The sequence below is a fragment of the Schistocerca americana genome, chromosome 1 (genome assembly GCF_021461395.2).
Source record: "Schistocerca americana isolate TAMUIC-IGC-003095 chromosome 1, iqSchAmer2.1, whole genome shotgun sequence".
Lineage (NCBI taxonomy): Eukaryota > Metazoa > Arthropoda > Insecta > Orthoptera > Acrididae > Schistocerca > Schistocerca americana.
In genome coordinates, this window is record NC_060119.1 from 933,846,034 (window position 1) to 933,858,648 (window position 12,615).

General features: G+C 40.5%; 1 protein-coding gene across 1 annotated transcript in view; it reads right to left on the reverse strand.

The window, feature by feature from the left end:
• LOC124615424 (pre-piRNA 3'-exonuclease trimmer-like) overlaps positions 1-12,615 on the reverse strand; it is a 203,156-nt gene that overhangs the window by 154,665 nt on the left and 35,876 nt on the right. Inside the window, exon 3 of the mRNA XM_047143303.1 lies at positions 6,110-6,412. Coding sequence (XP_046999259.1) covers positions 6,110-6,412 — 303 coding nt within the window. The remainder of the gene's footprint in view (positions 1-6,109; positions 6,413-12,615) is intronic.

Genomic DNA, 12,615 nt, shown 5'->3' on the forward strand with positions numbered 1-12,615 from the left:
TCCAGAATCCTTTTAAATCGCCTTCAGACACTTTCAGAGACTGTGCTTCCTGAGTCTCAATGCAGGCTTTGCCCATCAAGAGGGACAACTGACATGATTTTCTGTGCACGACAATTGCAGGAGAAGTGCAAAGAACAACAAAAGCTTTTACTATTAGTTTTATACAATCTAGAAAAGGCCTTTGATACAGTTCCCAGAGAAGTCATGTGGATGGTATTAAAATGTTTTGGCTGCCCTGAAGACTTTGTTGACCTGATTAAAGCCCTCCATGATAACATGACTGGACAGGTCATCTGCCAGAATGAAACCTCTAATGAATTCCCAATAACAAGTGGGCTCAAACAAGGACATTCTTGCACCAACATTATTTGCCTTGTACCTGGCAGCTATGCTTTGTGAGACATCTGTGAACAATGCTGGGGTAGAACTAAAGTACAGGTTCGATGGAGGATTACTCAACCAATCCAGACTCCATTCAAAAAAGTTCACAAGTACCACTCGTGTAACAGAGCTGCAGTATGCTGACAACAATGCCTCTCCAATTCATTCACCTGCAGAGATGTTAACTGTTTCAGCAAGGCATAACAATGATTTGATCTTTCCATCAATATTCAAAAGACAAAGGTGCTCGCACAGCCAGCTCCTGGCTCTTCCATTCCCAATTTCGGCATATCCATTTCTGATACACCCTCAGAACAAGTGGGCCATTTCCTTTATTTAGGAAGCATACTGTCAAATAATTTCTCATCTGAGAAAGATGTGGAGAACAGAATGTGTGCTGCTCATGTAACATTTGGTCGTCTTAGAAAACATGTCTTTCTTAATAAAGACCTAACACTATACACCAACCTGATGGTGTATAATGCTGTTGTCATCTCAATGCTGCTCTATGGTTGCGAAACCTGGACATTATACCACTGCAATCTGAAGAAACTAGAATGCTTCAACCAACAGAAGCTAAGATACATCATGAGCATGAAATGGGCTGACTTTATATCAAATATCACCATTCTTGAGAAAGCAAAAACAAATGGTATAGAAGCTCTCTTTATTGGGCACCAACTAAGATGGGTTGGGCATGTCCAGCGGATGAGAGATGACAGACTTCCACGTCAAATGCAGCACAGTGAAGTGAGCACAGGTAAAATGCCCGAAGGTGCCCCTATTAAATGCTATAATGATCAATATAAGAAAAATCTAAAAACCTCTAACATCGATCCAAGTAATTGGTCCACCACAGCAGAAGATCACAGCCACTGGCTTTCAACTACCTCAAATGCTCTTCAGAACTTTGAGCAAGAACACTGAAGACTGGAGAATGACAAACGCCAGAGATGTAAAACTCCTCCTGGCCCAGCCATGTGCTCAACTTCCATCATTTGTAATTTCTGTGGTCGCATGTTCCACACTAGGATTGGACTACTAAGCCATCAAAGACATTTGCACACCTGAACCGTGACAAAGGAAATCTCAGGAGAGAAATGAAAACTCAGATACAAATATCAGCTGCAGCTGTTGACTATTGTGCCAGCAAGACGAGTGCAACATACAGTAGAACGTTGAGTCCCTTTTACGATTCCGTACCTCAATTGGTAAAAACAGAACCCTTTTAGGATCACTTTGCTGTCCGTCTGTCCAACTGTTAAGATCATTTAGATGTATCAAGATGAAATTTATGTCACATAATAAGGCTTATGAACCTCTGGTGATGTAAAGATGTTAAGCTTCTAAGTCAATGTAATCAAAAGATAGGCAATTTACGTCACATATTTTGATACTTGCAAACTCTTTAACCAAAACCTATGGAGTATTTCCCATTGACCTAGAATCATGAAACTTGTCAAGAAGCAAGGTTCACAGTACAAGTAAATGAAAAAAAAAATGTCAAAATTGTTAATTTGTAATTATATCACACGAAAAAAATCTTTGTCATTTGTTACCCAGCTGTCTGTCTGTCTGTCCGTCTGTTAAGATGCTTTTTTCTCAGGAATCAAGCTGAAATTTATGTTACATACTAAGATTCACAGTCAGTTTTCCAGACACCATCACAGATCCTATCGTTTTTTTCTTCCCATGCCACACTGTTTGTTGAAACATGGTAATGTCGTAGTAACACTTTTGAACCTGATGGCTTTGATGAGGAGTGCTGAGTAGACAGTCCAGCAGCAGCTAATGAAAATACCCAGTTTTGGGATCTACTGTATATGAACATCACAACTAAGATATGCTGTGATGGATAGATCAAGTAACAGGTATTGCTTAAACAACCTGGGCTCTGCAAATGGCCATTGTGATTGTGTGTATTTTGAAATGTTCACAGTCCAATTGACTGCTGTTCAGAGGTCGCCAGTGTCCAACCAACATTGCCATAGCAACAACATTATGAGAAGAACAGATTGGTCACCAGTCACCATAAATGGACACTTGCACACGCACACACACAAGGAGGGGGAAGGGGGGGGGGGGGGGGGGCAGGCACACCTCACACATACATGATTGCTATCTCCAACCACTACAGCCAGAAACACTGCTATAGAATACACAGACACTGCAGTATGCGATAACAACGGCAACAACTATATTTCTTGCCTCATTGTCATAGGAGATTTTGACACAATTTTAAAACCAAGCCCCAGAATACAATTTTACTCTATTTCTCCTCAGAAAGCATGTAACTATCAATAAACCAAGGCACTATAAGAGCTAACATGATTATTGACAATGTTTTTTCCAACTTTGATACCTAATGTTTTACTGTTCATTTTTTTCAGTCATAACTTACAAATTTGGTTACCAAGTATTGAAGTAATGATTCTAATTTACGTTTTGATTTTCATATAAATTGTTGTTGTTGTTGTTGTTGTGGTCTTCAGTCCTGAGACTGGTTTGATGCAGCTCTCCATGCTACTCTATCCTGTGCAAGCTTTTTCCATCTCCCAGTACCTACTGCAACCTACATCCTTCTGAATCTGCTTAGTGTATTCATCTCTTGGTCTCCCTCTACGATTTTTACCCTCCACGCTGCCCTCCAATACTAAATTTGTGACCCCTTGATGCCTCAGAACATGTCCTACCAACCGATCCCTTCTTCTGGTCAAGTTGTGCCACAAACTTCTCTCCTCCCCAATCCTATTCAATACTTCCTCATTAGTTATGTGATCTACCCATCTAATCTTCAGCATTCTTCTGTAGCACCACATTTCGAAAGCTTCTATTCTCTTCTTGTCCAAACTATTTATCGTCCATGTTTCACTTCCATACATGGCTACACTCCATACAAACACTTTCAGAAATGACTTCCTGACACTTAAATCTATACTCAATGTAAACAAATATCTCTTCTTCAGAAACGCTTTCCTTGCCATTGCCAGTCTACATTTTATATCCTCTCTACTTCGACCATCATCAGTTATTTTGCTCCCCAAATAGCAAAACTCCCTTACTACTTTAAGTGTCTCATTTCCTAATCTAATTCCCTCAGCATCACCCAACTTAATTCGACTACATTCCATTATCCTTGTTTTGCTTTTGTTGATGTTCATCTTATATCCTCCTTTCAAGACACTGTCCATTCCATTCAACTGCTCTTCCAAGTCCTTTGCTGTTTCTGACAGAATTACAATGTCATCGGCGAACCTCAAAGTTTTTATTTCTTCTCCATGAATTTTAATACCTACTCTGAATATTTCTTTTGTTTCCTTTACTGCTTGCCCAATATACAGACTGAACAACATCGGGAAGAGGCTACAACCCTGTCTTACTCCCTTCCCAACCACTGCTTCCCTTTCATGCCCCTCGACTCTTATAACTGCCATCTGGTTTCTGTACAAATTGTAAATAGCCTTTCGCTCCCTGTATTTTACCCCTGCCACCTTTAGAATTTGAAAGAGAGTATTCCAGTCAACATTGTCAAAAGCTTTCTCTAAGTCTACAAATGCTAGAAACGTAGGTTTGCCTTTCCTTAATCTTTCTTCTAAGATAAGTCGTAAGGTCAGTATTGCCTCACGTGTTCCAGTGTTTCTACAGAATCCAAACTGATCTTCCCCGAGGTTGGCTTCTACTAGTTTTTCCATTCGTCTGTAAAGAATTCGTGTTAGTATTTTGCAGCTGTGACTTATTAAACTGATAGTTCGGTAATTTTCACATCTGTCAACACCTGCTTTCTTTGGCATTGGAATTATTATATTCTTCTTGAAGTCTGAGGGTATTTCGCCTGTTTCATACATCTTGCTCACCAGATGGTAGAGTTTTGTCAGGACTGGCTCTCCCAAGGCCGTCAGTAGTTCCAATGGAATGTTGTCTACTCCGGGGGCCTTGTTTCGACTCAGGTCTTTCAGTGCTCTGTCAAACTCTTCACGCAGTATCATATCTTTCATTTCATCTTCATCTACATCCTCTTCCATTTCCATAATATTGTCCTCAAATACATTGCCCTTGTATAGACCCTCTATACACTCCTTCCACCTTTCTGCTTTCCCTTCTTTGCTTAGAAATGGGTTTCCATCTGAGTTCTTGATATTCATACAAGTCGTTCTCTTATCTCCAAAGGTCTCTTTAATTTTCCTGTAGGCAGTATCTATCTTACCCCTAGTGAGATAGGCCTCTACATCCTTACATTTGTCCTCTAGCCATCCCTGTTTAGCCATTTTGCACTTCCTGTCGATCTCACTTTTGAGACGTTTGTATTCCTTTTTGCCTGCTTCATTTACTCCATTTTTATATTTTCTCCTTTCATCAATTAAATTCAATATTTCTTCTGTTACCCAAGGATTTCTACTAGCCCTCGTCTTTTTACCTACTTGATCCTCTGCTGCCTTCGCTACTTCATCCCTCAAAGCTACCCATTCTTCTTCTACTGTATTTCTTTCCCCCATTCCTGTCAATTGTTCCCTTATGCTCTCCCTGAAACTCTGTACAACCTCTGGTTCTTTCAGTTTATCCAGGTCCCATCTCCTTAAATTCCCACCTTTTTGCAGTTTGTTCAGTTTTAATCTACAGGTCATAACCAATAGATTGTGGTCAGAGTCCACATCTGCCCCTGGAAATGTCTTACAATTTAAAACCTGGTTCCTAAATCTCTGTCTTACCATTATATAATCTATCTGATACCTTTTAGTATCTCCAGGGTTCTTCCATGTATACAACCTTCTTTCATGATTCTTAAACCATGTGTTAGCTATGATTATGTTGTGCTACATAAATTACTAAGCCAAAATTTGACCACAATCTCACCAAATTATGAGTGAAGATAACACCAACAACTTTTAAAAAACTAATCACTCTCACCTTAAGGGTATGTTTCAGGGATGGTTTTCTTTTCTTTTCCTTTTTTGTGGTGTGGGACGGGTTATTTATTAGTAAAATAGCTACTTCTACTTTTCACGGGAATTTAAGTTCCTGGGCTAAATTTCAAAATTCGTTGTGGTTTGAAGTGAAGCATCAGACTTCAGTACCTATCAGCCAATTTCTACCATAACTGCATTAAAAACTTACATGATGCCTGAGCACATAAGCTAGCAAAAGATTATGCTCACTGATCTTTAAACTTATTTTGCTAACTAATTAGTGTCACTAATTAGCATTTTATTGCATCTCCTGAATAAATTAAGAAAATTAGAAACTACAATAACAAATTTAAAATTAAAACATTCTTGAAATTCCCAGGACCGATATCTTGCAGTATTGATATCAATGACAGGCAAGAATCATTGAGATTCTCAATTCCTGAGGGGGGGGGGGGGGGGGGGGATGATCTGATCTACTCTACTCTACTCTACTCTACTCTACTCTTACTCTTACTCTGCTCTCGCTTGACCAATTTTTTCATAATCCAAAGAATATACTAACCCAGCTCCACAACTCCCATTCTTTATGAGAGGTAATGGGCTACAGATTTAATCTACTGTAATGATAATTTTCCAATTTAATTCTTCAACTGATTATTACTTTCTACTGATTATCTACTGAAAATACACAATATTATCATAATTCCAACATTCCTACAGAACTCTGACATTCACCCATTTAGATAAAAAAAAACTGTTTACCATTTAAGTACAAACAAAAGCATATAGTTACATTTACAGAAGAATAGTTTTTCCCTACTTACACCTTCTTCATCACCATATGTCCAAATGTTGTTGAACCTATGTCGCAGTTCAATGTGAAGACAATAACCTAGCTGTCTCTTCATTCTTGCTTTTAGAAAGGTTGATAGTAATAATGTATCTCCAATGCAAGCTGTAGATACCCAGTCAACCACTTTATCCATTTCAGTCTTCAAATAAATTATTGCTTCTTCTTCCAAGAAACTCAGATTTCTGAGATCAATCACATTTCTACACTCCTGCAATTCCTGCTTCAGCCGTTTCTCATCTCGCAAATTCAGATATGGAACGCCTTCATACATCACCTATATGGACAAGAAAGATTATCTGTTAGCAATTCTACATCTACTTCACAGTAGCACACACTGTTTTAGTTTCACAAACAGTCTCACAGCCTTATGTAGTACACTCCGAGGCCTACTTAAAGAATTTACTGCGCAGCATAACAGATTATGAGACAGGGAGTCGGGTCAGACCTAGATTTACTTACTTTCTAAGATTTCTTTGATGTCATTCATTATAGGCATGCATTTCAGACTTTTAGACAGAAGTAATGAGCAACACCGTATTGTTCAAAGAAATTTTGGGCTTTTAGTCGGTTGTCATCAGCTACACTCCACGACATTTTGACTGAGCATCTGCCTGTCATCCTCGGGTGACCCATCGAAGACTAATGAAGAAATCCTATGTTCCACAATATATGGCGCACTGTGCATATTCCACACTTGCTTCAACATTATGGTGACAGACAAAAAGCATAAGCCTGTGGCAGTGCCCTCATTGCTGAAACTGTTAAACTCAACTGTCCTCACCATTACCACTCACCTTGGCCATCAGTGTACTCTGTTGTCTTTGAGTACAGCAAGTCGCGGACATGGTGGATTTCTGTACATCAGTCAACGGGTAGCTGTTGCACATTTCATCAGACTTTCCATCATGCATATTTACACAGATTCTTTAACAGTATAGTCCCAAAAAAATGTTTCTCTGGCAAAAATTACTGTTTTGTTATACTCCACTGAATATCCGGTGATGATCCAATGTTTGGCAAGAGCAGACTTGCTTGGGCACAAAAGGGCAAGTGCAGTGTTGATATTCAGCTTTCTTCCATAGCATGTATGGTATGACATAAATAAGCCATACCACACTCACAAGGTATGTGGAAAATTCCAGCTTTCCACTGTAACAAATCGCCCTTCACTATCCCAGCAGGACGGCAATCTTACATGGTGGACGGAAAACCACTTCCACCAGAAAACCACTTAGGGTTCTAGCTATTTTAAATGAAATATTGCCAACAAAGGGAAGAAAAGCTAGAGATTTTGCTGGTGTGCTCTCCTCTTTATCCATTTTCTGGTCCACGGTTTTAACTGACAGTGCCCTATTAATCCATTTCCCTGAACATTGTCCTTAAGGTGGGTGAGCTCTTTAGGAAAAATTACCTGCCTCTGAGAACGTGTGATGTCTATGTACAAGCTTTTTAAGTGCTCTCATAGTTCGCCACGGGTGATGACAACTCTATGATCGTAAATATAAATTGGTATGAGTGGGCTTATGATAAACTGAATGCCACAGAGTCATCATTCTTCCATTAATCAAAACACCAAGGAAAGGCAGACAACTACCTTTATCTAATTCAACAATGAACTGGATGTTCTTATGAATAATTTGAGGTGATATAAATGCTCCATTAATTTATCATCTCCACAACTAGTTGTCTCAGAAAGGAAGCAGAACATTTGGCTAAATCATATGCTGGGGCACAAATGTTGCTTATTATTGGCGGTAAAAGTAGACCTTCTTTATGAATTTTAGAGATGCCATACAATTTTGGTGGTACACAAGCATGTGGTCTTAACCTTGTCTCTTCAGGTAATGAGGAAGAATTCAGGGGCATAGGAGTCTTCCTTTGCACGCATCTTAAGGGACTACTATCAATCTTCTTACACATAGAATCCTCAGTAGACCTCACATCTTTCCAGCATGAGCCTGAGCCTCATTTGTGAACAGTATGCAACGAATATTAAATCCAGCATCATCAGCCATGATGAGCAGTTCGTTCACTTACTCTGTGCTTTGTTGCACAAGCTGAATGGGAATGATCAGGTGTCAGCGGAATTTGTTATCATGAAATAAGAGTACAAAATAAGGCACATTTACGACATTAGATTCTCCCAAGGTAGAGAAGGAATTCGGAAGCTTTCACAGTGCAAGCAAGAGAGCTGTGACTAATACTCGCCTTGGTATTCAAAATTGTGCCAGAGCAAGGGTGAGGTTTATTTTGCATCACACCAAATCATTATAGACGTGCAACTTGGTAAATACAAATAGTAACATTCTGGGCAATCTGCCTTTGGGGAGGGGGGTACAACAAAAAGTAGCATAATGATTAAGTAACTAGATAAAAGACAATGGGAGAACAACACAGCGCAGTGATCAAGTGTTGAACTCTGAAATTACCAAATGTACCCTCATATTTAATTGCAAAAACTGCAATAATCAAGGAAGTAATTATTTGAAGGCTGTTTAGTGAAGGAAATTAAGCCTTCTGAATGGCAAGTTCATATCACCTTTCTCAGTGAAGAAGGATAGAGCCGGGCCGCAGAACGACTATCTAGCTAGCTGATTCGAATTGAGAAGAACGTGTTTCAGATTGAGTGGTTCACTCAGAAAAATCAAGCTTGGATCTTGAAACTTGCATTAGTCCTCCTCTAAATATTCATCCTCCAATGCCCCCACAGAACTCAAACGATGGATGACTTGTGATTCTTCACCTTCTCCCCACTTACTTATGTCAAAATAGTTTATGAGTGAACTGTGGATGTTCGTCTCCAATGGGCAAAAAATTTTGGCAAATTACCACATTGCTATCATGTGTGCTAATGAACTGATCGATTGGAGGTGGGGAAGGAGGGGAGGGGGTATGCCAGACTTTTATCTCCTCCCCCTCTCCCTCTGATTGGCCACTCCACCCATCATCATTACCCCCACTCCTCCCGCTGACACAGTGTCCATTTCAGATTTACACCCAGGTGCGTGTGCTGTTAACAGCTCTGGTTCAGAGAACAGCAGACAACACTCTGGGCAACATTGTGTACTGGAAGACACACACAGACTTATACTTACATACAGGCAACTGATACCACCCACATTAGAGGAACGGTGTGCTCAAAACTTCAGTACACAGGGCTCACATCCTCTCTGACAACAAATGTGTCAACCTACGACTTGAACATCTGAGTGATTTTCTGGAAGAACTCCTACTGGAAATTCAGTGAGCCCTGTGTCCTATACCCTCTGTACAACAGGAGGAACAGGAAACGATTCTCAAGAGGATATGCCCATTACATTTATTCCTTATTATGGCGCATTATACAGGGAGATACGACAAAATCTCTGGAAACACCAACTGACGACAGTCTTCCACCCATCAGCCTAAAAACGGGCGCTGCTTGATAGTATAAAAGACTACCTTTGAGTACGGAACCAGTGTCTATCAGACACCCTGCCAGTTTGGTAAGATATACACAGGTCAGAGAGTACTGACAAAGATCGTTGTCGAAAACACCAATGGCACACCAGATTGCCTAAAAAGGTGGCAGTCGCAGACCATTGCCTGACGGAATTGCATGGAATGGATTATGACTCCACCAAGGTTCAGACACAGATGACCAACTTGTAGGCCTGTGTCGTTAAGGAATCTACTGAGAACCCAGTAAGGGAACTACTGATAAATTGTGATAGCGGGTACATTCTTAGTAAGGCATGGGGCCGCACTATTAGAATGGTAAGGAAGAAAAATGATACATCACACATCAAACTGACTTTGAGGGCAGGTAAAGGAACAACAGAGTTGTTGCCAACATGTGCACCTGGGCACAAACCTAGGACGGAACATCGTGTCGGCAGGAGGAGTAGGAGTAGGGATGCTAGGTGTGGACAGCCAATCAGAGGGAGATGGGAGGAGATAGTAGCGTAGTGCTGGCCCACCATCTGTCAGTTCAGTAACACACGTGACGATGGCAACATGGTCACTTTGCCTGTTGGACACTGACATGCAGTAGTTCACCAGTGAATTATTTCAAGATGGATGATTTGGCAGAGACCTTGCTTGTAGAAGTCTGTATTTTGGTTGTTCAGGAAAAGTTCAACTTCGGAAACGACCTTATCATTCTGCAAATGCCTGCCAAATAATGGTTCAAATGGCTCTGAGCACTATGGGACTCAACTGCTGAGGTCATTAGTCCCCTAGAACTTAGAACTAGTTAAACCTAACTAACCTAAGGACATCACAAACATCCATGCCCGAGGCAGGATTCGAACCTGCGACCGTAGCGGTCTTGCGGTTCCAGACTGCAGCGCCTTTAACCGCACGGCCACTTCGGCCGGCGCCAAACAATGGTTTCTTATTCAAGAAAGGAGTAAATGGATGTCTTTACATCAGAATATGGGGTTGAAGCAAGAGTTAACAGCCTGTACAAGCAGCATGCGACCTATGGTGTCCTACTGTTTTGGAGCACTTTACTGTGATGTTACATCTTGACAGCCCACTACAACCACACCAGGAGATATCGGTAGTACAGTTTGCCCCTTATGAAGGGGTATGAGGAAAAGTACTGTTGTATTACATTTATCAGCCTTCAGCACCACTATATCAGGATCTTGTCTGAGATTTCATTAAGCAGCCCTTTCTGGGGATGTTATGTGTTACTACATTGAGGAGGTTTTTCAAAAGAGCAGTAAGTTTCCCTTCTAATTTATTTTGCAACATCCAAAGGAAAGTGTGGCACGGCTTCTTCAACACCACTCGCAAAACTTGTTAAAGTTGGTGCTCTAGGTTTATGTGCAAAATTGAGTCACTGAGACTTTGAGGGGACAGCACTTGAATCAGTGGTCCTCCAATGGAATTTTTATTTTACCTTAACTCAATTCATAAGTACATCCAATTCACTGTGCAATTTGAGGAAGATGGATGTCTGCCTTTCATGAATGTTGTGATTAGACAGAAGAATGATGACACACTGGAGCATTCAGTCTTGTCAGGCCACTCATACCAATTTGTATCTACAATCATCGAGTTGTTATCATCCATAGTAAGATAGTGTTCAGGGAAAATGGATATTCTACTCAGCAAATTAACAGGACCCTATCAGTTAAGACCACAGACCAATATAAGGAACTGCTGTGTCAAAAAGAAAAATTAATTAATTTGACTTCTGACTTTGACACAGATAAGACAGGTACTGCGTTTAAACTCGATTTTTTTCTTAGATGTATTGATTTTAAAATTTTGACTTTTCTAATATAAAAGTCTGTGAAAAATTTGCCTATAGATGAATATGCTTTCTTCGTAGCTGCTGTAAGGAGAGAACGGGTTAGGTACAGGATGACCTGGCGGTCAGAGGTTTCCGTTTCTCTGGTTCTCAGAGAACGCCAGGCAAAGTCGGAGAAACCTGCAACAACTCATGATGGAAACTTCATCTCTCATGGCAGCTAGAGTACTCACAGTCACCCTTAAGATTTTCTGGAAACACTTTCAGAATGAGAAGATTGAACAACAGTGGCAGTATGATATCTTCTTGCTAACAAACTGGTCGCATAGGGAACATCTTTAACACACAAGCTGACAGCTAAATATATCGCGTTGTTCAGACCGTGACAGTAGCTGATTTGCCCAGTATTGTTCATTTGTGAAGAAATCACTATGCACTGGATTGCTAAACAAACTAATTGTTTTATGGAGGTCCAGATACCCAACATTGAACAAAATTTCGAAACGCTATTTACCTTCTTTTTCACAAAATAATTTTTTTTCCTTTGATAATTGCAATTACAAGTTGTATCTCCTCTGCAATTCAAATCACATCTATATGCAAACTACGTATCTGACCCCCCCCCCCCCCCCCCCAAAAAAAAAAAAAATGTCCAATAGCCATTCCTTATCTCCAAAATGTCCGCCCCGGTAGCTGAGTGGTCAGCGTGACAAGACTGTCAATCCTAAGGGCCCGGGTTCGATTCCCGGCTGGGTCGGAGATTTTCTCCGCTCAGGGACTGGGTGTTGTGTTGTCCTAATCATCATCATTTCATCCCCATCGACACGCAGGTCGCCGAAGTGGCGTCAAATCGAAAGACCTGCACCAGGCGAACGGTCTACCCGACGGGAGGCCCTAGCCACACGACATTTCCATTATCTCCAAAATTACAAAAGGCATAGGTGCTCTTTTTTCACAGCAAAGAGCATTGTCATATCAACTATAGTAGCACATCCTCGCTGGTACTCACAACCGGAACATTCCAATAATATTAGTTAAGCACTCTGCTGCGTTATTAAGATTTATGTTTATTGTTATTAACAACAATAAAAAATTATGAGTCTGTGTTGCACATACACATTCAATAAACAAAACATCCTTTTCACTTCACATAACAGATATGACGCAAATAACATAAGCACACTACTATACACCATAGAACTGTCAGTTCACATTACGTAGGGACATTACACCAG